Source organism: Pholcus phalangioides, unplaced genomic scaffold, assembly GCF_987345545.1.
Source record: "Pholcus phalangioides strain wild (caught in Gottingen) unplaced genomic scaffold, Ppha-v1.0 ptg000017l_1, whole genome shotgun sequence".
Taxonomy (NCBI): domain Eukaryota; kingdom Metazoa; phylum Arthropoda; class Arachnida; order Araneae; family Pholcidae; genus Pholcus; species Pholcus phalangioides.
The window spans coordinates 25,983,650-26,009,126 of NW_028301610.1; the positions used below are offsets into that span (position 1 = coordinate 25,983,650).

At 37.9% G+C, this 25,477-nt stretch overlaps 1 protein-coding gene across 3 annotated transcripts in view; it reads right to left on the bottom strand.

Moving 5' to 3' along the window:
- Positions 1 to 25,477, bottom strand: part of Sptz (zinc finger FYVE-type containing 26 spastizin) — a 273,621-nt gene that overhangs the window by 244,258 nt on the left and 3,886 nt on the right. For 2 of the 3 annotated variants that reach the window (XM_089246450.1, XM_089246451.1), the window contains exons 2-3: positions 10,957 to 11,185; positions 9,295 to 9,376 (exon numbers count right to left, since the gene is read on the bottom strand). In XM_089246450.1, the coding sequence (XP_089102576.1) occupies positions 9,295 to 9,376; positions 10,957 to 11,126 (252 nt within the window). In that variant the 5' untranslated portion in view covers positions 11,127 to 11,185. Of the gene's footprint in view, positions 1 to 9,294; positions 9,377 to 10,956; positions 11,186 to 13,830; positions 13,897 to 25,477 lie in introns of those variants that run through there. The other variant, XM_089246452.1, reaches the window with a different exon arrangement.

Consider the following 25,477-nt stretch of genomic DNA (forward strand, 5'->3'; position numbering starts at 1 on the left):
ATTCCCAGATCACAAGAACCCAAGTTGCAAGCAGGGCAACAGATACTATTCTGCCATGGCCCCAACTTGCACTAGGATAATGTTTCTCAACCTTGATTTCTTTTTGTGAGTGGATGGCCTACACATGGCTAATGGGTAATAAATGGAGAAAAATTATACGGCAAATCCAGGGCCGAATTAACCCATATGAAGGCCCTAAGCACTCAAGTGATTTTGGTGCCCCCTACTTTTAACCTTAACGTATGCCCCCCACCATGACAATTAGATTTGTTTACAATTTTCTTGTATAAGTATGCAAATTGGTAAGCAGGTATGTTTAGGTTGAGGGAGGGAGGGGTTGTTCAGAAAAATAATTTTTCCCAGGGCCTGTGATACCACGGTCACGGTTGGGAAGCCTCGAGTGCCGGGAAGGCCTCATAAAAAATTTGATCTGGTTACAATTTTGGAGAGAGTGATTATGTAAATTGTGTATTAGGCAGGTATATATAACTAGGTAAGGAGTCTCAGAAAAATTTGTTTACCTGGGAGAGCGGGGGGTTACACGATGTTGTTGAGACAGGCTCTGGTTTTACTTTATGGAAATAGAGCATAATCTCAATCCAAAAACTGAGCATTAACACAAAATTAACTTAGTTTCTCTGCTTTTGTGTCAAACTTAGGGCTGCAACTAGAAACAAAAATTCTGTCACTTGGGGTCTGTACCTATATCAGTGTTTCTCAAATTTGGCAATGGAGAGCTATTGGGGTGATGGAAGCTACGGGTATAACATAGGATCTTGTGGGTTTACTTGAGTGAGTTGGGGGCAATGAGAGAAAAAAAATTCTGAAGAAGAGAGCGATGGAACAAAAAGTTTGGGAAACTGACCTACATTATTATATTATATTTATGTGTATTTTGGCACCTTCTCCCCCATAATTTTTAATGGAAAGAGAATAAACTTGACACCTTTGCTGGTCCAGCATCAAGGAAATATCCCTTCCCCTGCTCTCTTTTAATTGCTGCCCTGGTCCACCTTTTGATAAAAATCTTCAACTGTACAATCAAGTGCTCTTAAAATTTTAGGCATTTCTATTGAATGGTTGATGCTGGGAAAAAATTTTTCATTTAAAAAAATTGTACTATTTGATCATTTTTTATGGTGCCCTTTTTTCCCTGATGCCCTAAGCACATGCTTATTTTGCTTAATCTGGCCCTGGGTGAATCATTCACAGCTTGGTTTGATAGCTTTCAGGGCCTGGTGGTTGAGAAACACTGCTATAGGATAATATCACAAAATCAGTCCAAAAAAAAGCTCTTTGGAAGAAGAAAACCGTAACATCCATTTTAAGAATACAAATGTTTGCTGAACAACATCTAATGTTGTATACTGGAGGGGAAGGGTGTTACCTCTTCCATTGGGAACAAAGAAAACAGCAGGCAAGCAATACTAAATGCTGATTTCTAGTGGTGTCATCTGTTGTGAAAATTAGAAAAGGTGATGTTGAAAACTATGTGCGTGCAGGCATCCTTCTTTCTCAGGCTTTGAATTTATTATCTGTTATGTATCTGGCAACACCAAAAAACATGTAGTTATATATTATGTTGCACGAAGTTAGCAACGAAAGAAAACATGCCGGGAATGAGTCCGTGTGAATATTGTCCATAATAAAATAATATCAATTGATGCTTTGCTCATTATTTACTCATAGAAATGGCTTCCTCAGAATAAAAACCCAATAAAGTTAGCAACAAATAAAAAAAAAGAAATCTAAAATGGCCAACATAAATGATCTTGTAACAATTTTAAACAATTTTGTCTTGAAGCTAAACAAAACTCCTCCAGCACCTTCAACAGGTGTCAATGTGAAAACACTTCTCCAGTCACAATTGATCTCGTTTGAATGCTACGACGAAGCTAATAAAAGTTTTGGCGAATATATACAAAGACTCAAAAACTACTTCCAGCTCAAAGAACTCATGGATTCAACAGTGGACATTGTGAAGCCAAGAAAACAGTGTTAATCAACTGGCTTGGATCCAAGTACTATCATCTGCTTTCCAGAGTTTCACTTCACTGGATCTCCCTTTATCAAAGACATATGACAACCTGAAACCTAAAAATCTTTAAAGATCATCTCTGTATAAAGGTGAACATCCTGATGGAACATCACAAGTTTCTTTGTTGCATAAAACACCTGGGTGAGCCGATTTCGAATTATAACGCCACATTAAAAGAACTTTCGAGAACTGCTGAATTCAAATCAAGTTGTGAAAATGCTGAATGCTCAAAATCTGTCATCAACCTCATGCTATGCGCTCAATTTATACGAGGATTACAGGATGCCAAAATCCATGAAAGGATCTTACAACAAGCTGAATTGATGTTCAATGAAACACTCAAAATCGTGTTAGCAATTGAAGCTTCGAAAATCAAAAATAAAGAGTTCTACAAGAGTAATTATGGTTCCAGCGTGAATAAAATTATGCAATGCAATAACAGCAGAAGTTTGCAACAGAAATCAAGTACACATCGATGTGACAGATCGACAAGTCAGAAGCGAAACATCAACTTGACAGACATCGGGTTATGTCTCCATTGCGGAAAAAGCAACCACCAGACTCAAAACTGTAGAGTGAAACACAAGCTCTCATTCCAGATTTGCTTCAAAATAAGGTCACATTAGTAAAGTATGCATTACAGAGCTCCTGAAAGGGAAAAATCAAATCAAGTCTGAAGGAAATAGTGTTTGATATGTGGAAAATCCAGATCACTTTCAAGTAAACCAAATTGTTGATATATGCACTAACACTGCTGAAAAAGATGATAGAATATTTGCAGTCATTCAATTAAATGGGAAAAAATTGTCATTTTGAATGTGACTCTAGTAGCAGTGTGAGCATCATGAACATAAGTGACTACAGGTGCTTAAACTTAAATCTTCTAATCCTGAAAACAAATATATTTTTCAGAAGTTATACAGGTGAAATTTTCAAACCCATCAGATATGTCAAAGTCACTGTACGCTGCAACGCTAAATCCAGTGAAGAAGAATTGTACCTTGTTAATTTGGAGAACCTATCCTTGGTCGAAATTGGATGCATAAATTGGATATCAACATAAATGACATTCATGATTCCACAAATGTGAAACATTCTCGTGTATACTGTAGAAAGACCTGTTCCTAGTATTGTCAATGAATATTCTGATGTCTTTGAACAGACAGTGGGCAAGATTCCAGATTATACATGTCCCTAAAATTATGGAAGTTTGTAAAGCCATGTCCAGTACCATATGCTTTGCGTGAAAAAGTTGAGAAAGAATTGGATAACTTGTGTGATCAAGGGACCATAGAAAAAGTGGATCATTCAGAATGGCGAACTCCACTTGTCATCGTGCTAAAATCTGATGGTTCTGTAACTTTGCACTGATTACAAGGTGGCTATAAACAATCAACTTCATGATGCCAGACACCCAATACCCAAGATTGAATACATATTCAATAAGCTATGTGGTGGATCATATTTCTGAACCTTGGACATCCCCAAAGCATATTTGCATTTAGCAGTCGACAGTGCAAAAGTTTAAACAATCTCTACACGTCGAGGTACATATTTGGCAAAACGATTGCTCTTTTGAATTGAAACAGCAATGGATGAATTTAATTCCTTCATGGATCAGTTTGTTCAAGATTTAGATGGAGTAACTGCATATTTTGATGACTTAATTACACAAAGCAAGACTTATGAGGAATGCACAACACACTTGCTGAATGTACTAGATAAATTATGAAAATACAATTTGCATGTAAATATCAACAAATGTAAATTTTTAGAAAAAAGTGTAGAATACCTTGGACAGGTCATAACTTCTGAAGGACTGAACAAATCTACTGTTAAGATTAAAATTATTCAAGAAGCACCCAGACAAAAAATGTTGATGAATTGAGACAATTTTTGAGTTTGGTTAAGTATTACTTCATCCACTAAACAACTTTCTCAGGAAAGGTATTCCGTTCAACTGGACAGCTGATTGTGAAGCAGCATGGATAAAAATCAAGTTTAAAATTGCCTAGTGACCAAGTCTTCATCCCATTCACTCCATTACTCCCAGGGACTTTGGCTACTGATGTGAGTCCATATGATCTATCCACAATATTATCACATATTGTGCCCGATGGAAGTGAACGTGCAATTGCATTCGCCTCAAGATCACTAATATCTGCCAAGAAAAATTACAGTTAGCTTGACCAAGAAGCTACAGAGGTATATTGGGCATGCAGAAAGTTCTATGATTACATCTTTGGTCAAAAATTCCCATTGGTAATGGAAAATAAACCAATAATGACTCTCTTGCATCCAAAAAAAAAACTTCCATCATCATCAGCTACAAGAATGTTCTGGTATGCACATTTCCTTTCCCACATAGACTATGACATCAAGCATCGAAAATCATCTGAACATGCAAACGTGGACTATTTGTTGAGAAGTCCCTCACCGCTGACAGATATACAAGTCAACAATGTTGATGGCGAATATATCCTGCAAGAATTAATAATCAGATACATATCCACAGACACAATTACTTTTGAAAAAATCTGTAAAGACAAAACTGGATGATCTTCATCAACTAAAGAAAAATTTGACGGACGGAACTTTATGTGACAGAGAAATAAAATTACAGGAAGGAATTCTACTTTGTGGACAGTGTGTAATAATATCTAAGACACTACAACTAACCATCCTTCAGGAACTACGCTCAACTCATTGTGGAGATGAAAGCACTTGCTCGAAATTACTCTATTGGAAGAACATTGGCTCTGACTTAGAAAGTCTAATGAAAAGTTGCAAGAATTATTGAGACATCAAGAAAAACCTCCAGAATGTTCCAGTGCACAGTTGAGAAAGTCCAACAAGAAATTGGCAACGAGTTCACATGGACTATGTGGGACCCTTCATGGGACATTTTTTCTTACTTGTCATTGATGCAAAGTCTAAATGGCCAGAAATCTACTACATGAAAAAAGCTCCAGATTCTGCTATGACAATTCATTTCCTGCAAGAAATATTTAGTCAACATGGACAGCCAGAAATTCTTGTTAGTGACAATGCTTCAAATTCAAATCACGAGAATTCATGGACTTCTGCAAACGAAATGGTATTCGACAACGAATGATAACTCCTGGTCATCCCTCAACAAATGGACAAGCAGAGCGCTATTGTTAAACCCCGAATACAAAACTGAAATGCATGGAATTCGAACGAGGAACACGCCATGAAAAATTATGTAAACTACTCTTTTGGTACAGAGTTGCACCTCTTTCATGTGGAAAGACACCAGCAGAATTATTGTTGGGAGAGAATCTTAGAACAAAGCTAGATCTCTGCAAACCTACAACTCCTGAGTCATACAAGAACAAAGCATCACAGCCAATGATGTTCCTATCTGCATCGACAAATTTTTCAAAGAAGGAGATAGCGTACAGTCAAGCAATTACACTCATTTAAGCCTATGGAAGTATGGAACTGCTGTTCAGAGATATTGGCTATGTTCATTACCTAATTTAACTAGATGACGGATACATTATCAAGAGACATTGCAAACAGCTTCGAGGGTGTGAAGTTGACTGGCAGTCTGCTCCAGCTCCTATTTGATTCTCTCCTATTCCTATGAGACACTTCCCTTGGAAGAAATCTGTTATGTATTTGGCAACACCAGAAAACACATAGTTATATTATGTTACATGAAAGTGGCAACGAAAGCGAACAACAACATGCCAGGAATGAGTCCGTAAAAATATTGTCCATAATAAAATATTATAAGTTATTGCTCAGCTCATTATATTATTTACTCATAGAAATGGTTGGCGATGATTGGTCGTTTTTCCTATAGTCAGCCATATACAGTCGAATTCCCTCGATTTTCTCTATTGAAATCATGTTGAAAGGAGTTGTTCTTTCAATATTAGAAATGGGAAATTTGTGATTATAAAACTAATGCAAACTGAAAGCAATACCACCATTATGTCCCTTTGTTTACTTTGTTTTTGTACTTATAAAACACATAGCTAAATTTATACAGAAATAAAATATTATTGAATACAAATACAAATACAACGCCACAACAGGCAAATTGCCCAACGAGGTGGCTGACTTAAGAACATCATGGATCCCCGAGCCATTTTTTGGAGGCCCTACCTACTACTGCTACACCACACATGCCCCCCCCCCCCCGCGGAACCCCCAACGAATCGGTACATGCGGTAATGTGCGTGTACGTGTAGTGCAACTTTGTTTCTGTGTAAAGTTTGTTAAGTAAAGTCTGTGTAAAGTAAAAAACTTTCTGACGTAAAGTTTGTTTCTGTGTAATGCTTGTTATGTGTAGTACTGTCATCTGCCCCCAGTTTTTCTAACTAACATTTCAAATGTATGTTTTTCTGTTAAGTTCCTATCAAGAAATATTTAAGAAATATTTATAATTATTAATTTTAATTGTACAGTTTTTACAATTTTACATCTTATTTTCACATTTTAAAACTGAATGCATATAAAAGGGGTTATTTTATTTATGGAGTAAGACAGTGAGATACATTAGTTCATGAAAATGTGAGAGTGTATGAAATGGAGCTTGGAAAATATCGCAGCAGTCTCTCTCACTTAGTTGCTTGCTGGTTGGCTCTAGCTGGAGAGTAAGGAGCTCAGAGCTATGGGGTAGCTCCAAAGCTGGTTAGAGAGTAAAGCGTTGTCACTGCTATTGGAAAAACCGGTCACAAATTAGCACCATTATCGGCAGAGGGGCGAACTACAAGGAATTTTTTTTCATTTCCCTCCTTCACCACCATTCTTTCTCACAATTTCTCATTTCCCACGTGCTCGCTCTTCTATCATTTTCATCTTATTTCATCCTTAAATTTTATTCTATTTTCAAAAGGCCCTTATAAGGGCCAAATTTCTTTCTTGAAGTTAAAGTTATGTGTATTACTTTTTTAATCTCGTTAGTTTTGTTGTTTTTTATTGTTACCTTTGTTGATTTTTTGACGTTATTTGAAATGGTGAGTGGTGGAGCATCAAATTATTGTTGCTTTTTAGGATGTGAAAGAAGTTCAAGAGCTGAAGGGGCTCATTTCTTTCGCTTTCCGAAAGACAGCAGGTTAGCTTGAATTTCGGCCGGTAAAAGGTTAAGACCAAAGCTGGTTTTAAGACATGATATGTACCGTAGTGGAGGAGCTAGCCTCGAAAGTGGTGTGTCAATCAAAATAGACATGGGCATGGGTAAGCCAAGGATCTCGCGATTGTTTCGCCCCTCATACTGCAGATGGTGCTTTTTTGCCCAGCTTCTTTGTGCCCACCTTCAATGCTTTGTGGGTATGCTTACTCTGTGGGTATGCTTACTCTTTAACCAGCTTTGGGTAGCTCTCCCGAAGTCAAAGTTTCTTAAATTATGCTCGAGGCTGTTCATCTTGTAAGGCTTCAGAATTAAAGGAATCCAACAACACAGGAACTGATGAGCTGACATCAAACTCCCAGTTGTGATGAACCAACTCTCCGGGACTGGAAATATTGACAGTGGTGACTTGTGGTGATGAATAATTTGTAAAAATTTTGAATTTATAAAATTCAAGTGTTAAATTTAATTCTGTTGAAATAAAGTAATGTTTAAAGTTCATAGTTTGACACTTTTTGTATTGGATTGTCTCATGATGCTTACTTTGAACTAGAAATGTGATGATCCATTCATCACAATGGCTTCCACATGAGTTTTTCCATTGTCACTGGACCCCAGAATTCTGCATATGGACTCATTTTTATCTGACATTGCAACCACTTTGTCAAGGGATTGTCTCCACTCACTACTAAAACACTCTGTCAGGCACTTTCTTTCACCATTTCAGGTTCGTAATATATTCTTGAAAACGCCATCGGAATCACTGAGTCACTATTTTTTGGAACAGTTGATTACACACAAACTCTCTCACTTCTAAGCCTGTGATTATCCTCTTGAAACCCTCTTATTTCCGATTTCCGGTGGTTGGTTACATGTGACTTCCCCTTCCTGAACCCAAGTGAAAAAGTCATTGAAAGCACTACACATGCCTACATTGCTCTCTACCCTAGATCCATCTATTGGGGGGGGGGGGCAACTGTCCCCTTATATCCATTAATGACATACTTGAAAAATGATTTTCAAGGGATTAGGGATCCGGCCCGAGACTATTTTTATCATATTGTCACATTATAAATTAACTGTAGAAGGCCCCCCATGAAAAATCTTGTTTGGGGGCATACAAGATTCCAGCCATGGGGCAGTGCCATCTTAACGCATGGGTCCACCTGGGCACGGCTCGGGGGGGCCTGAAGAGAAGAGGGGCCTCACAAAAATGAGATTTTTTTGAAATTTTCTAGAATTTACCCGGTAGGGCTTCAAAAAAACACTTGGTCCAGGGGCCCCATGATGCTCTTAAGACGGCCCTGCCTAGGGGCCCTAATGCAGGATGTGTGGGCCATAGGGAGGGGATAAACAAAAAGCGCAACAAATAAGTCCCACATGGGTTGAGATTGTCTCAAACCACCCCTGGTAGATTTCTTTATTGTTTTTGGTATCGCGATCCCACACAGGCCATGTCTATTCCCCCAAGTTTTCTCAACATCTCTGTTATCAAGGTATGGCTGAAAAGTGTGATGTGAATTTTTATTGTGTGAAATTTTTAAAAATTTTGAACAGAACTAAATTCTATGCTGCTGTCCCTTACAACCTGCTCCCCGGACGCACCACACCCCTTGCACCCTCACTTAAGCCCACCCTGGAATGGCCCCTAATATGTATTTACAGTTGTGTAAATTGTAATATTTGATTAAGTAGGGGGAAAGTTTTTGAAATGATTACATTAAGAGGGGAACTTCAACATTGTTAAAACGGAAGAAATTTTAGTTAGAGAAAAATTTTATTCATATGTGAGCAGGGTATCGGTTTATTCCATACCTGATTAAGTGGGGCCGACTGTATATATTGACTGTGTAATTTTATTCAAAGGCTAAATTAAAACCGTAATTCAAAAATCCAGCTGTTTGATAAAATACAAAATTTTGGGATAAAAGTGATTTTAATAATTAATGGGCCTGTATTAATCTTTCTATACCATAAACATCAATATAAAAAAAATCAAGCAAATTCACTTGGCTATTGTTCTCTTGCTTCTTTTAGTTCACTTCAGAGTTAGAATAAAATATATCATTTAGGATCAAGTTGAAAATCCTTTATGCTAACAAAGTTAAACAATGAAAAAATTTATAAATCTTTCGAACACTGGATGACTCACCTCATCATGGAAACATTTTGACAGCAATTTCAAAGCCAAAAAAGCAGCATAACTTGGTGATGGAAAAGCAGCCCAGCAGTTTCTGAAAATCACAGAAATTAATAGATTTGTCTAAAATATGCACCTGGTATTATTCATAGAATCACTGTAAATTTTATGATCATTGTGTTCACTGTATATTTTTTTAAAATATTGGTGTTCAAACTGTCATTAATTTTTGCATCAGGACAAACTTTTTAACTTTACAGTCGCTTATGGCGCTGATTTTATAGAGATATTAACATCAAAAAGACTGGATTACTAGCATTTGTTGAAAAAAAATTGGCAAGTCCTGTTCTTAAGAAAAAAGGAAGAAAGAGTGTCTTGAAAAGGAAATTCTAAAAATTTTGGATAATGTCAAATTTCTGAAACTTGGGTTTTCGATACTCTACTGCAGTGGTTCTCAACGAGGAGTCATATGACCACCTTGTGGTTCTGGTATATTCTAAGGGAGCCACAAGTGAAAATCACAATGAGGGAAGGGGAGCCATGACAGGATTTTAAGGGGCTACAGAGAGTTGTAATAAAAATTTGGACGTGAAGAAATTAAGCTTCTCAGTGAAATATAATGGTGAGGGAGGGGGGAAATCACTACTTTCAGAATTCAGAAAAAAATGTCCACTGAACCAGGACCATCTTGACACATGAGCCTCACATCCATAGGATGCCTACATGATGAAATCTGGTATGATTTTTGAAGGTAAATCTGTTACTTCCAGCAGAGTACAGGGCCCTAGAACACCACTTTGCAACATAAAAGGGGAGGTTTGATGCTGTACTCAGGGCTGTAACTAGAATTTTTGCCACCTCACAACTTTAAAATTTGATAATTTTATAACACAGTGTTCTTTGTTCCCACCTAAAATTGCCACCCCCCCCCTAAATTTTGCCACCCTGAGCAGTTGCCTCCTCTAGTTCTGGTCCTGGCTGTATTTTAGATTTTATTCTTATTTGTGTATACATGCACAATTTTTCTCTACCTTCTCAGGCATTTTCCATGATACTAAAACAAAAAGGAGTGAAAATCGTGATCAAGATAATTTGCTTGAAAAAATTCAAAAGTTAACTACATGTGACTGTGCCCAATCAAAAGTACCTTATGACTGAAGTAATGTTTTTGAGAAAAACTAATAGAATGCTTGGTTTCTCTCTTAAAAATTTCTTTTTGCTTTCTCTAGCAGAAATTAATCCCACTTGCTACAGCTTAGCCCCTCTTTGTCTGAAATATATCATCCCAGGTTAGAGACCAGATCCAAAAGAGGACAAACACAGGTTAAAAAGGTGCAGGAAAGAACATCTAGATACTTGTAGGTATGTTTGCTCTCAGTTATAGAGAGAGACTAGATTTTAGGAACATGTTTTAATAGGGGGATTTGTAGGCATAATTAATTGATGGATTGTAAGCATACAGAAGATATAATTTAAGTTTTTGAGATCTTTAAAAAGGTGAATTACGAGTTATTTCTTTGTTGTCAATCCAGTGTATATTCTTGAAATCTAAGACCTGCATGGCAATAGAAATAAATAATAACTTCTTGTTCTTTTTTATTCGATAGAAACCTGTATAAATTTTGTTTCATGCAGGTTTCACGATATAAACAGAATTAGCAAAGAAATACTTACTTTACTAATGCTGGACTTTGAGATAATTCATGCAACGTTAGTTTCAGCTTGATATTATATTGATTGTCTGACTTTTCATTCTTTGCAAGAGAAATAGCATAAGATCTAGCCAACTCCCATTGGCCTAAAAAAGCATGTCTGCAAAATTCTCTAAATAAAAACAGGTCCATCTTGTGTGTGCTCAGTTACTCCATATTGTAAAATAACTATTAGAACATTCAAAATACATCTGCAATAGAAAATAAAAAGAAAATATAAGAATATGTTCTAGATCACAACATAGAATGCATAAAAAAATCATATAATGCTATATTTTACTGTAGTTAGCTTATAACAAAATCAAAAAAAAGAAAAAATATTTGCTGCATGTAAACATCATTATATGGCTATATACCATGATGCATTTGAACAAAATTATGTAAATATATTTGCCTCCATGATATGCAATTTTTATTGCGTGTTATTCATTTTTTAACCGAAATTAAAATGAACCAAAAAATGCTAAAAAATAAAGGAATATAAATTTATTTAAAATCATACAGTACTAATAACAATATCATAGGATATGTGTATATTGTAAGCATTTTCTTTCTAATGTTTCAAACATTGGAAAGAACTCCCCACCAGAAAATTCCCCAACAGATTCTCACTGTTTTTTGAAACAGTGGACAATAAACTCTGTAGGATACCAAATTTTTCTATGGCAATTTATATTACTTTATTTCAATTTACTGTATACTTTCATTTTTTGAAGCAATGCTTAAAAAAAATAAAAGAATACAGCAAAAAAAAGCAAAGTTTAGAACACAGACATTCTCAAACTTATGTAACATCCACAATAACAGCACCATAACAAATGTCTGACTCTAACTAAAGCCTAGTTGACACTGTATACAATGTTGTTGAACCATTCTGAACCTTTTTCACAAGTGTTTTAAAACAGTGGCAAAACATAGTTAAGCAACATTTTATAAACCTTCCCTGTCAAGACTACAGACAGTGTACAAGTGAACTTCACTATGTTTAATATTGTGTGCAACAGTTTTGCATGATTTATCAATATTAGTATAGACAGTAGTGATAAAATCTAGGAGAGCTGTTTATTGGGAACGAATCCAGTGTTGTTTGGAAGAGAAGTAGTTTGATTTATGTAAAAAAGCAGTAAGTTTTGATTTTATATAATACAACGCCACAACAGGCAAAATGACCAACGAGGTGGCTGAGAAAAAGATGCCCATAATAAATATGGATGTCATATATTTCAAAAATACAGCAACCCAATTAAAAACTAAAATTATAAACAATATATACACATGTTAAAATACACTGAAGAGTAAAAAAAACTGGTACACCTGCCTAATATCGTGTAGGGCCCCCGCGAGCACGCAGAAGTGCCGCAACACAATGTGGCATGGACTCGACTAATGTCTGAAGTAGTGCTGGAGGTAATTGACACCATGAATCCTGCAGGGCTGTCCATAAATCCATAGGAGTAAGAGGGGGTGGAGATCTCTTCTGAACAGCACGTTGCAAGGCATCCCAGATATGTTCAATAATGTTCATGTCTGGGGATTTTGGTGGCCAGCGGAAGTGTCTCGAGTCAGAAGAGTGTTCCTGGAGCCACTTTGTAGCAATTTTGGATGTGTGGGGTGTCGCATTGTCCTGCTGAAATTGTCCAAGTCCGTCGGAATGCACAATGGACATGAATGGGTGCAGGTGATCAGACAGGATGCTTACGTACCTGTCACCTGTCAGAGTCGTATCTAGACGTATCAGGGGTCTCATATCACGCCAACTGCACACGCCCCATACCATCACAGAGCCTCCACCAGCTTGAACAGTCCCCTGTTGACATGTAGGGTCCATGGATTCATGAGGTTGTCTCCATACCCGTACACTTCCATCAGCTCGAAACAATTGGAACCGAGACTCGTCAGACCAGGCAACGTGTTTCCAGTCCTCAACAGTCCAATGCCGGTGTTGTCAGGCCCAGGCGAGGTGTAAAGCTTTGTGTCGTGCAGTCATCAAGGGTACACGAGTGGGCCTTCGGATCCGAAAGCCTATATCGATGATGTTTCGTTGAATGGTTCGCGCGCTGACACTTGTTGATGGCCCAGCATTGAAATCTGCAGCAATTTGCAGAAGGGTTGCACGTCTGTCACGTTTAATGATTCTCGTCAGTCGTCGTTGGTCCCGTTCTTGCATGATCTTTTTCCGGCCACAGCGATGTCGTAGATTTAATTTTTTACCGGAACCATAGAGGGTGCGATGTACAAACACGCTTCTTTCAAACAAAAGGTATGACGCTATGCAAAACAGAGGACAGTTTCATACTAAATTCTTCCCATTGACTTACCACAACTATTGATTACAACCGGTCTTTGAATACTTCAGGGGTGCAAGCACCCCTCATTTATTTCAGAGCAGCAAATTTCATTTTTGGAGCAGAAATTTTGAAAATGGAGCAGAACTAAAAACAAACTATATCTGCAATATAAGGAGTAATTTTTCTGTGAAATGCCAAAAGTTTTGCCAAACATGGTTGAAACAAATAATTCTAAATAAATTTCCTTCACAAATTAAAATCCATTTAATTTTTTTCTCAATTATCTTATGTCACTACTAAAACATGCATTACTGAAATGACGAATAAAAATTATTAGACTTTTCAAATTAAGCAACATGCATACTAAAAACCTAGGCAGCAAGAATTTCTGCTGCTTGAACACCAAAATCTTATTCATCCTGATATAGCAAAAAAAGTGTGTGCAGAATATAATAAGGGTTTCCATGAAAAAAAAATTAGCTTCTCACAGAATTTAAACGAATTAGTAAATTTAAACGCAAAATGCAAAAAATGAGAAAAAAAAATACCTTATTTACTTAAACAATTTCTCAACCTAATAGCATGTTAATAGATTACAAATCACAAGTCGCTTTCAGAAGTTCAGCATCTCAATGACAATTTTTTTCAAATTTTTCATGTCCTTGAACATAAGATTTTGTGTCTTATTCCATTAAAGCATTGGATGGACAGATTTTTCACTGTTCAAACAGACTTTTATTTATTTGTTAACAATGAACTCTCTTTCACTGTCTGCGTTACCATGTGCTAAAGATAAAAAAGCCTTCACCAAAACTGGCAAAAATTTGAACTTTGGGCTGCTTTCAAGGTTACAAAATTTGAATATGTCTGCCCAATATCTATCTATCATCTGAACTGATTTCACTCCTTGTAATTCTTTGCATTGTAGTGCAACCCATTCATCACACATAATTAATAGTTCTGTTGGTGATACAATGTTAAGCAACATCCTAGCAATACGTCAGGGAGTAATGTACCATCCCAGCAATGCACGAGAGGGAGTGCGAAAAACAAGCAACTCATTCTCTCCAACAACATGTTTTGGAAAGGTAGGACATTAATATAAAAAAGGTATCTCACAGAAGTTATGTAAAATGAGCACATGCTCCTAGTACAAACTCCTTCCTTTGACTATTGTTAAGAGTATGCCCCTCCCCCACCAATGCAGTGGCGGACCGTGAGGCCATATTGGGCGCCGCTCTAGGAGGGGTGTCAAATGGAGTTCGAAGGGTGAAAGAAGCTTTGTTTAGAAAAAAAAAACCGATGTCAGTAGCGCCAAAAATAGATTCCGCATGGGTAGAAATTTTTTCCCTCGAGCCGCCTCTGTTCACCAAATCCGGCTTTTCGCAATGTGAAATTGTCACGATCGGCAACTGCCGACGATAACCACACGACCGCATAGTGGCTAGATGACAAAACTATGAATATTTTAGCTGGAGTTTTTACAGATCCCATTTTTTCCCAACGATCTTCGAAAAATGTCGGTAATTTAAACGAGTAAACCAATCCCCTTTTCGATGTATGCCGTCTTTGAACGCAGGTTGGCAGCCGCGAAATTACCGTTATTTTCAATATATAACCTGCAGGAGAAAAAACGGTCTCCGAAATCGGAAAATTAGGCATATTCATTCAGGGACTTTGATAGCCCACTGGTTAAACAACAATAGTATAGGACTTTATACTTCAAGGTAGTAGGACTACTTTCCAAGGTCACGAGATAACGCGATTGTGGTAGATGGTGGGAAGTGAAAAAAATTTGAAGTCTCCCTCTCTGTATCTTTTTCCATGTCTCGGAAAGAACGCGTCCCGAGAAAAAAATTTCCATGCTTCTTTTTCTTAAATTCCGGGTATTTGACGCACTACAGTGCATTAGCGGTACCTCCGCGAACCACAAACAAGAATTGGTGCAAATGCGCAGGGATTCGGCGCCTTGGCGCACCATGTAGCAAGAGGCGCATTTTGGCGCAATTGCCGCAGCTCTTGCACCCCTGAAACTTCCACTAACCTTCCTCTCAAAACATCAAAGTTAGTTCTCCGAAAACAAGGAACCGGTCTTTTGTTATCAACCTTACCCGAGGAAAAGTTACAGTGAAATCTGACTATACGATGATCACTGGAAGAAAACTCTTCTCCCACCAAAACATGTTCAACAAGATTCTCAGAACTAGTAAGAACTAAATCCAAAATAGCAACACCCCTAGTGGCTTCTAATACATGCTGGTACAAAAAGTTTTCAAGCACCAACTTAAGAAAGTCTCTTTCATACTGATCTCCAGATGAAAGGTTCTCCCAATCAATACCTGTGTAATTATAACCCCAAGTATGATAACCTTCTTACGCTTACACATGTAGGAAATTTCATCATGAAATTTGGCGATGTAGTTTGGATCTGTGGTGAGATTCGATTTGTATTTTATCTCACAGATGGCGGCACTTGTAAAGCCGACGCCATTGGATTGTCACGCGGGAAATCGCAGAAGAAGCGATCGAACCATCAAGAGCTCAACATGTCGCTCCGTAGATTTTTTATTTCGTCTTATGTTTCGTGTTGTAAATAAATAATTATTTTAAGAAATTAATCAATTATCCTGATCCATCATTTTATTCAAATCACGCAACCTCATAACCCAAAGATGGTGACCGCGGACTTCAAACAAGTTCCAGTTTCTTCACTGCAGCACGAGGCAATCTACTGGCGTTTCCCCGTGAGTGAACCTTCGCTTTCCGGAACTTGACATCACTTTTCCTGGATTTTCATCATGGAAGTAAGTGCCGTTCAGGTACCACTTTTTAACCACCATGATCCAGCGCTGTGGTTTATCATGTGTGAAAGCACTTTCGCTCTCGCTGTTCCGAAACCGATAACCGAATCTGTCACAAAGTACAACTATGTTGTCGCGAATCTGCCTCCGGAAAGTGCGGCTCTTGTCAGAGACATTCTCGTTAATCCGCCGGCCACGGATCCGTATGAAAGGCTGAAATCGGAACTGATTAAACGGTCGAGCGAGTCGTCGTCCACTCAACTTCGAAAGCTCTTAACATGCGGGTCATTGGGAGATCGGAAACCATCCGACATTCTCCGCGAATTGCGACGACGAGCGGAATCGCATTCTGTCTCCGACGAATTGCTGATGGAGCTTTTTCTCCAACACCTACCGGCATCAACTCAGTCCATTCTCGCTGCTGTCACTCCACTCGTTCTCGAGAAAGCTGCTCAACTCGCCGACAAAATTCACGAAGTCAACCCTCAGCATGTTGACGCAGTTGAGAAACCGCAACAGCCGGATTCCGTCGCGCAACTTCGGGACGAAGTGGCTCAGTTACGCCGCGAGTTGAAAAACGTCCTGCGTTCGCGTAGCAACTCTCGCCAGCGTACCTCACGTGCGCGCAGTCCGCATCCACGATCGGAAAACTGCTGGTATCACAACAAATTCGGCAACAACGCCAAAAAGTGCGTGTCGCCGTGCAAGTTTCAAAAAAACGGGGCGGGCGAGGAGTAATCGCGACATGCTCCTTGCCACAGGCATCTCGTCGCCTTTTTACCATGGACAGAAATTCCAAAATTCGATTCCTGATTGACACTGGATCCGATGTTTCCATCCTTCCAGCATCACCATCACAACGACGCCGTGACGCCACTATGAAGCTCTCTGCTGCTAATGCTTCATCCATTAGTGTTAATGGTCAAAAGAGGGTGACATTAGATTTCAATCTCCGTCGTAATTTCACTTGGACTTTCCTACTGGCTAATGTTTCCACACCCATCATTGGGGCAGACTTTCTGTTCAACTTTGATCTTGTTCCGGATCTCCGACAACGATGTTTACTGGATAGGACAACAAAACTCAATGCTGACTGTGATCTTCACATTGCAGAAGTTCACTCAATCAAACTCATCGAAGGTGACACCATCTACCACAGCCTTCTCAGCAAGTTTCCCGACATCATCAAACCAGGACAACCTGTGAAACACTCTGTCGTGCATCATATCGAGACTGTTGGTCCACCTGTGCATGCCAAGCCAAGACGTCTAGCTCCTGATCGATTGAAAATCGTGAAGCAAGAATTTCAGCAGATGCTTGACCTCAGCCATTTACGACCATCTAACAGCTGCTATGCATCACCTCTGCACTTGGTCCCGAAAAAGGACAGTGATGAATGGCGTCCAGTTGGTGATTACCGAGCTTTAAATGCACAGACTGTGAAGGACCGGTACAGTGTTCCAAATGTTCTGGACTTTACATCTGAATTGCATGGTAGTAAAATCTTTTCCCACATAGATCTCATTAGGGCCTATCATCAGATTCCTATACATCCGGAAGATGTCCATAAAAGTGCTATTATCACACCGTTTGGGTTATTCGAGAGCACTCGAATGCAATTTGGCCTTTGCAACGCTGCAGCCACATTCCAAAGGTTTATTGACGAGGTCACTCGTGGACTTCCATTTGTATATGCCTTTGTTGATGACATACTGGTAGCCTCGAAATCACCAGAAGAGCACATCGAACATCTTCGGTTGTTATTCGAACGTCTGCAAATATATGGCCTCAGCATCAAGCCCTCTAAATGTGTATTTGGTGTTTCATCAATTGAATTTTTGGGTTACCAAGTTTCTGGATCTGGCATCGAGCCTTTAACAGATCGTGTTGATTGCATCCTGAACTTTCCTAAGCCAAACACCATCACTCAATTACGACGTTTTCTTGGTCTCTTCAACTTTTATCGTCGTTTTGTGCCCAGAGCTGCACAGATCTTAACACCTCTACACAAGTTTTTGGAGGGAATAAAAAACAAGAAGAAATCCAAAAGAGCTACTCTAACCAAGCCAGCTGATATCCTTCAGTGGACTGATCCAGCTGAGCAAGCATTCATCGATGCGAAGCAAGCTTTAGCGGGTGCAACATTACTTCACCATCCAATTCCTGGTGCCAAGCTAAGTCTTTGGGTCGACGCCAGTGATTTAGCAGTCGGTGGTTCGCTAATGCAATCAAATGGAAAAGGATGGGAACCCATTGCATTCCTGTCCATGAAACTGACAAAGAGTCAACAGAAGTTCTCCACTTACGACCGAGAACTGTTAGCAATGTACACTGCTGTCAAAAGATTCCGGCACATGCTAGACGGCCGTGAGTTCATAATTTTCACCGATCAGAAACCTCTTGTCTTCGCCTTCAAGCAAAATCCTGATAAATGCAGCCCACGTCAATGGCGACACCTTGACTTCATCTCGCAATTCAGCACTGATGTTCGTCATACTAAAGGTGCAGATAATGTGGTAGCTGACGCTCTTTCAAGAATAGAAATCAACTCGATTTCCAAATCACCATTCCTGGATTTTGACCTTTTTGCAACTGCTCAACGAGAGGATCCTGAATTAAAACAGTTACAGCAAGACAACTCTAATTCACTGACTTTCAAGCCAATGCCAAGTCCATTTACCGCAACAGAACTGGTGTGTGATGTGTCTACAGGCTCACCAAGACCATTTGTTCCAGCGAGCTTCCGCAAGACTATTTTTCATCATTTCCACAATCTTGCTCATGCAGGTGTAACATCATCTACTCAGCTAATATCTGCAAGATACGTTTGGCCTAACATGAGAAGGAACATCAAAGATTGGGTAAAGTGTTGCAATGAGTGCCAACGCTCAAAGGTTCATAAGCATACCAAAACACCTTTAGGCACCTTTGCAACACCCGATGCAAGATTTTCTCATATTCATATCGATCTGGTTGGACCTCTGCCTCCTTCAGAAGGAAAGACATACTGCTTAACAGTAATTGATCGCTACACCAGATGGCCGGAAGTCATACCTGTAGCAGACATCACAGCAGACACAGTTTGTCGTGCCTTGTTCGATGGTTGGATTTGCCGTTATGGATGTCCATCAACCATAACAACCGATCAAGGACGGCAGTTCGAATCATCGCTCTTCAGAGAACTGATCAACCAGCTTGGCACTAGCAGGATTCGTACCACTGCTTACCATCCACAGGCCAATGGCATGGTCGAACGGTTTCACCGTGTCTTAAAAAGCTCATTGAAGGCACATGAGAATCCAAAGTGGACCGTCACATTGCCAGCCATCTTACTTGGTCTCAGGGCAGCCGTCAAGCCGGATATCAAAGCCTCTAGTGCCGAGTTAGTTTTTGGTACATCTTTGAGATTACCTGCAGATCTCTGCACGGATACACCCGGTCAGCTCTCATCAACATACACATACGTACAACAGCTCAGAGAGCGTATGAATAGTATCAAACCACGCAAAACATCAGCTCATGGTCAATCCAAAATTTATGTGCATCCTCAACTGCAAACTTGCTCACATGTGTTTCTTCGAATTGACAAGATCACACCACCTTTGACACAACCATATACTGGACCCCATGAAGTGATTTCTCGTAATGAAAAAAATATCACTTTAAATGTAAATGGGAGAAAGACCTGTGTTTCACTTGACAGAGTGAAACCCGCATTTATCTTTAACGATGTCTGTGTGGAACTTGACAAAAACAATCTCGAAGAAAAGAAAAATGACACTGTGCCAGTACAACCATATGTCACTAGGTCTGGCAGAAAAGTCAAATTCAGTCCTAGGCTGATAACCGAAATTAATTTTGTTTCGAATTGTGCATCATAATATTTTTTTGCATCATATAATTCTACATTTCATTGATTTTTTTTTGCATCTTGTATTTCATGCATCTCATTTATATTATGCATCCGATATATATTTTGTACAGCTTATTGAATTTTCTGCATTTAATTGTACATTTTGCATCATATTTTTTTTAAGTGTATACTTATTGCACATGATTTCCTGCATCATTGTATTATGTCTTGCACATCTATTATTCTGCATCTTATGAATAATTTTTTGTATCTCATTTATCGTTCTCTCACCATGTTCCTTCACTGGGGGGAAACTCATGTGGTGAGATTCGATTTGTATTTTATCTCACAGATGGCGGCACTTGTAAAGCCGACGCCATTGGATTGTCACGCGGGAAATCACAGAAGAAGCGATCGAACCATCAAGAGCTCAACATGTCGCTCCGTAGATTTTTTATTTCGTCTTATGTTTCGTGTTGTAAATAAATAATTATTTTAAGAAATTAATCAATTATCCTGATCCATCATTTTATTCAAATCACGCAACCTCATAACCCAAAGATCCCTATTCGGTAGATTGTAACAAACCCCAACAATAAGTTTATGATGTCTTTTGTTTTCAAGCTCAACCCATATAGTTTCAATATCACTTCTCTTCATGTTACATCCGCTAGCCTTCAAACATGATTTCACGTATATCAACAGTCCACCCCCTTTCCTATCCGATCTATTTCTCAAAAAAGTATCGTATCCAAAAAAGATTCATCCCCATCGTTTGCTCAAGCTCCTCGCATTAATTAGCACACATTTTAATTTGCCCGGTGATTTAGTGTCAAACATTTTATTATTGTTTCAAATATTTTGGAAACAGAATTGAGGACTGAGATAGATCTGTGGTTACTAAGGTCATTGGAATCACCAGACTTATAAATCAGAATAACTGATGCAATTTTTAAACCATCAGGGAAAATACAGTGCTAATCAAAATAATTTTGTTTAACAATCTTTTAATTTTTAATTTAACATGAGAAACAGTACTTTTGTAAGCAGATAAGATCAAATTATCATGTCAAAATCTTTTGGTTTTTAAATATAACTTTTAATTTTGATCGGTTCATGAAGATCTTTAGTAAACAACTCATTATCTACTTTGTATGTATTAAAAATTTGATGGGTATAATTATTAACAATTGTTTCAAGTTTTAGAATGAAATCATCAAATGCCTTGCTCAGATCATTTGTAAAAAAATTAAAAATATTATTAGAAAGGTAGAAAGAAATTGCAGTCTAATCGATATGTTTCACAATCTTTTGAGTATTAATAGCAGCTATCGATCTAGATGAAAATATTAACTTGCAAATTATTGGATAATGACTGTTAATGAAGTAGTACTGCTACATTCTGTGCAGTACTCACAAGTGCAATACCATAAACTGCTTTACAAGATCACTGTGCCCCTCCCTAACAAAGGCTGGTGACTAGTGTGCACACTTTGAGAACCACTGGTATGCAAAAACAAGCAGTCAAAACAGCACCACACTAGAGATAGGCCTATTTTTAGTATAGTGTTGACTGAAAACAGTGAAAAGTAAATTTTTTGAAAAATGAACAAAGAATACAGACTTGCCGAGGGATTCAGTCAGAAAGAAAGTCAACAGGAAAAATGATGATAAGGAGTGAAAAAATCCTTAACAAAGAAAAGAAGTAATCCAATTTTTAAGAAACCAGCTTCTGTAAAAACTGGTGGCATATTTTTGTAATGGAAGAAAGAGGATGAACTGAGCACTAAATCGCAAAGAGTTGAATAGCATTTCAAAAGTACTGTATTCAATTGCACTGATTTACCCAGTTATGCTTTCCCCCAGGCCATTTTATAAGAAACTCAAACTGGTGGGCGACTTTGAAGAAAGGGACATCCAACAGTGTGGCGGGAGTCATAATAATTGACAAAAAATAATAAGGTCATTGCCCTGAAATGAACATTTTTCCTTTTTTTTTCTGGTGGGCCAATAACCCCACCAGCTAATATGTCAAAAGAAACTTGCTTTCTGCTCAAAATGATTTTGATGTGTATAACCTGTGAGAGTGTCATATCAAATGTCATAAAAAATGCTGCCCCTGTAAACATGCCACCCTAGGCAGGTGCCTCATTGCATCACGTCTGGTACCGGCCCTGAATTTAATTGATTTTTTACAAATAAAAGGTTTCCCTTCTTTTTATTAATATGGCCCAATAACTCAAACATGCTCAAGAAACTCGTAATCAGTTTACAACACCAAAACTAATTGAAAACATTAAAAATTGCAAATGATTAAATGTTTATAGTTTTCTTCAGCTATTTTCAATATGCTTAATTATAAAGCTATTTTAGCAAAATGGTATGGGTATAACCCATAAAAACTTAGAATGTATTTAACCTCTTAATGTACAGAGCAAGATATCTTATTTCATTGATCATTTTGATAATTTTTGTCGTGTCACAGTCATTTTCTGCACACGAGAGCTAATTAGACCGGGACCTACAATTTATTGCTGATTCCAAATGGCAGCCTATTTTTTATACTCACTGAGAGGTTGGTGTGTTAATTCCTTGATGTGGGACTCCCTGCAGTAGCAATTTTTTTCTGTGGTCGTGGCACTGTTTCTATTCTACCCGTGTCAGGAAAGTTTCTGACGACATTATTCGATATAGAAAGTTTCGGGTATCGAACTCGTGACACCTCTAAACATCCTTTGGTACTTTACGCAAGTATCTTATTGACCTGAGCTGCTGCACCTAATATCTTCAAGGATGGAAGAAATATATTTTCTTTCCCTTCTTTCAAGATTCTTCATTGGTAACACTATAAACAGGAATATTTTTGAAGTATTGTCTGAGGCTTTCATGGCCAATGTTCAATGAATAACAAATGGTTTCTGAACTATTAGGCCTTAGTCTAAGCCCTTTTCTTCTTGACGTTTCACCCACATCTATGGCAGGCATCTTCTGAGATTATACACATGTAGGTTTCTGCGACAAACAAGAAAGACTTTGTACATCTAGTATTGTTGAGTTGTTCTCACTTATCCAAGTAATTCGTTCTCTCTCTCCTTGTGATGCCTAGCATACATCCTTCCATGCTCTTTTGTGTTGTCTGTAGCCTTTGTATCATCTTGCTTGTAAGTGTCCATGTTTCAGCTCCATAAGTCAGTGCTGGTAGCACACACTGGTTAAAAACTTTTTTTTTCAGGCATAATGACACGTGACTTCCGAATTACACAGTTTTTGCCAAAAGTGCTCCATGCAATCCTGATCCTTCGGTTATTTTATTAATGATTCCGTTGTCCATGGTAACTTCTTGTCCCAGGTATACATAGCTTTCTACTACTTCTATCTCTGTGTTGTTGAGCAAGATTGTGTGTCCTCTTCAACACAAAGGGGGTTGAACATAACTTTAGTCTTCTGCAGATTCATTTTCAAGCCAACCTGAATACTTGCCTTTGCCAGTTCTTGTATCATTTCCTTTAGTTTGTCTGGATTACTGCTGATAACAATAATGTCATCTGCAAAATGCAAATGGTTGAGAAAAATTCTCCACTTTTTTTAATTCCTTTTTTATCCCAATCCAGTTTTCTGAATACTTCTTCTAAATCAGCGGTAAAGAGTTTTGGTGAGATAGTATCTCACCCTGTCTGACTCCTTTTCCAAGTTTAATCTTTGCTTTTCGTTTATCTAAACGAATCGTTGCAGCTGCTTTGTCATATATTTTATTGATCATATGATGTAAGTCTTCTCTACCCCCAATTACATCTAGAGCTTTAACAACAGCAGACATGAAGACAGAGTCAAAAGCTTTCTCAAAATCAATGAAAGCCATACACAACGGTAATTTGTATTCCTTGTGTCTCTCTATAAGTTCCCTGATTGTTTGGATGTGATCCATTGTACTGAATCTCCTTTGAAATCCTGACTGTTCTTTTGGTTGAGTTTCATCTAATTTGGATTCAAGTCTCGATGTTAGCACTTTGGTGAAGATTTTATAAATTACTGATAGAAGACTGATTGGTCGATAGTTCTTGATATCCTCTTTTTCACCCTTTTTTGTAAAAAACAACCATCATTGTGTTATTCCAATCTTCAGGCACATCTGATTTTGTGAGACAATTTGTGAACAAGTATACTGGCTAGCATACTGGCAAATTCTCTCTTCTTCTTCTTTAATAATGTCTATTGAAATCCCATCTTCACCTGGGCATTTTCCTTTTTTCATACATCTTATAGCCTTGTAGACTTCCTCTTTCAGCACAGGTGCTACTTGTTCAAATTCCTGCTCCATTTTCTTTTCTTCCTGCTCCCTTTCCTCTGTTCCGATCCTGTTCTTCATGTTTGTATAGAGTATTATAAAATTCCTCAACAATACTAATAATTTCATTTCCATCTTATGTGATGGTTTCATCTTTTCTTTCCTTTTTAGTGCAAAAATTTCCTTTCTCCCAACACAGTTTTCGTTTGGCTGATTTTAAGCTCCTATTATCTTCCAATGCTTTTTTTACAATATCACAACTAAACTTCCTGACATCTTCTGTAATCTGCTTTTGTACTGTCTTGCAAAGTTCTGCATATTCCACTTTTGATTTAGGGTCATTCTTCTAAATCTGAAATTGTCTCTGGTCTTTCATAAGTTTTTCTTTGTTTCTTCTGTTATTTTCTTCACCGGCTTTTTCTCCAGCGACTTCTTTTGCTACTTCTTTTAGGGTAGTGGTTAAAGTTTTGTTCATCATGGTGACATCTTGTTCATCCTCAGTAGTGTTATATACCAAAAAATTGTTTCTTCAGCGCTAACTGGAATTTATATCGATGTTCTTGAAGTGTTACCGTATCTATGACAGATTTTCTATTTTTGATAAGGTTTGCTCTTTCCATTCTAGTGTTAAGCCTTATTCTACATTATGCCTAAATATATATTTTTAGTGCATGTTAAACTATATTTTTTACTATTATTTATTTGATTAATAAAATTGACCATACAATAAGGGAAAAATTGTTCACTTGCAGTCCGGGCGGGTTTGTTGGGCAAAATGGGAGGAAAATTGAGTTTCCTTTCTCCACAACCTCAAAATATGTAACTTAAACATATATGTACATTAGGATGGGTCGAAATTTTTTTTTATTTATTTTCAAATTGCTATAGTGCAGAAAAGTTGCCTCCTTTAAAAAGAAGAAAAACAACCTTAAAAATTTTTTTAATCTGTTGATATCTTCTGGTCACTCATAGTACTTGAAGTTCATGGAAACTTGACGAAAAATTGAACATTTTTCTTAATTTTTTTTAATATTACTTAAAAATGAATGATCGACATGCAAACGTTTGTTATGTTTATTTTATGGTTCAATAAAGTAAAATAAATTGATAAGTACATGAAATTTTGCATGATCAACAAGGATAGTAGAACAAACAATAATAATTGGAATCTGGGATGATGGGTTGCATTTCAGTATCTAGTTGAATGATTTGAAATCGGAGCAATCCAGTCTTATTTTGATGTATTTTGTGTTGCG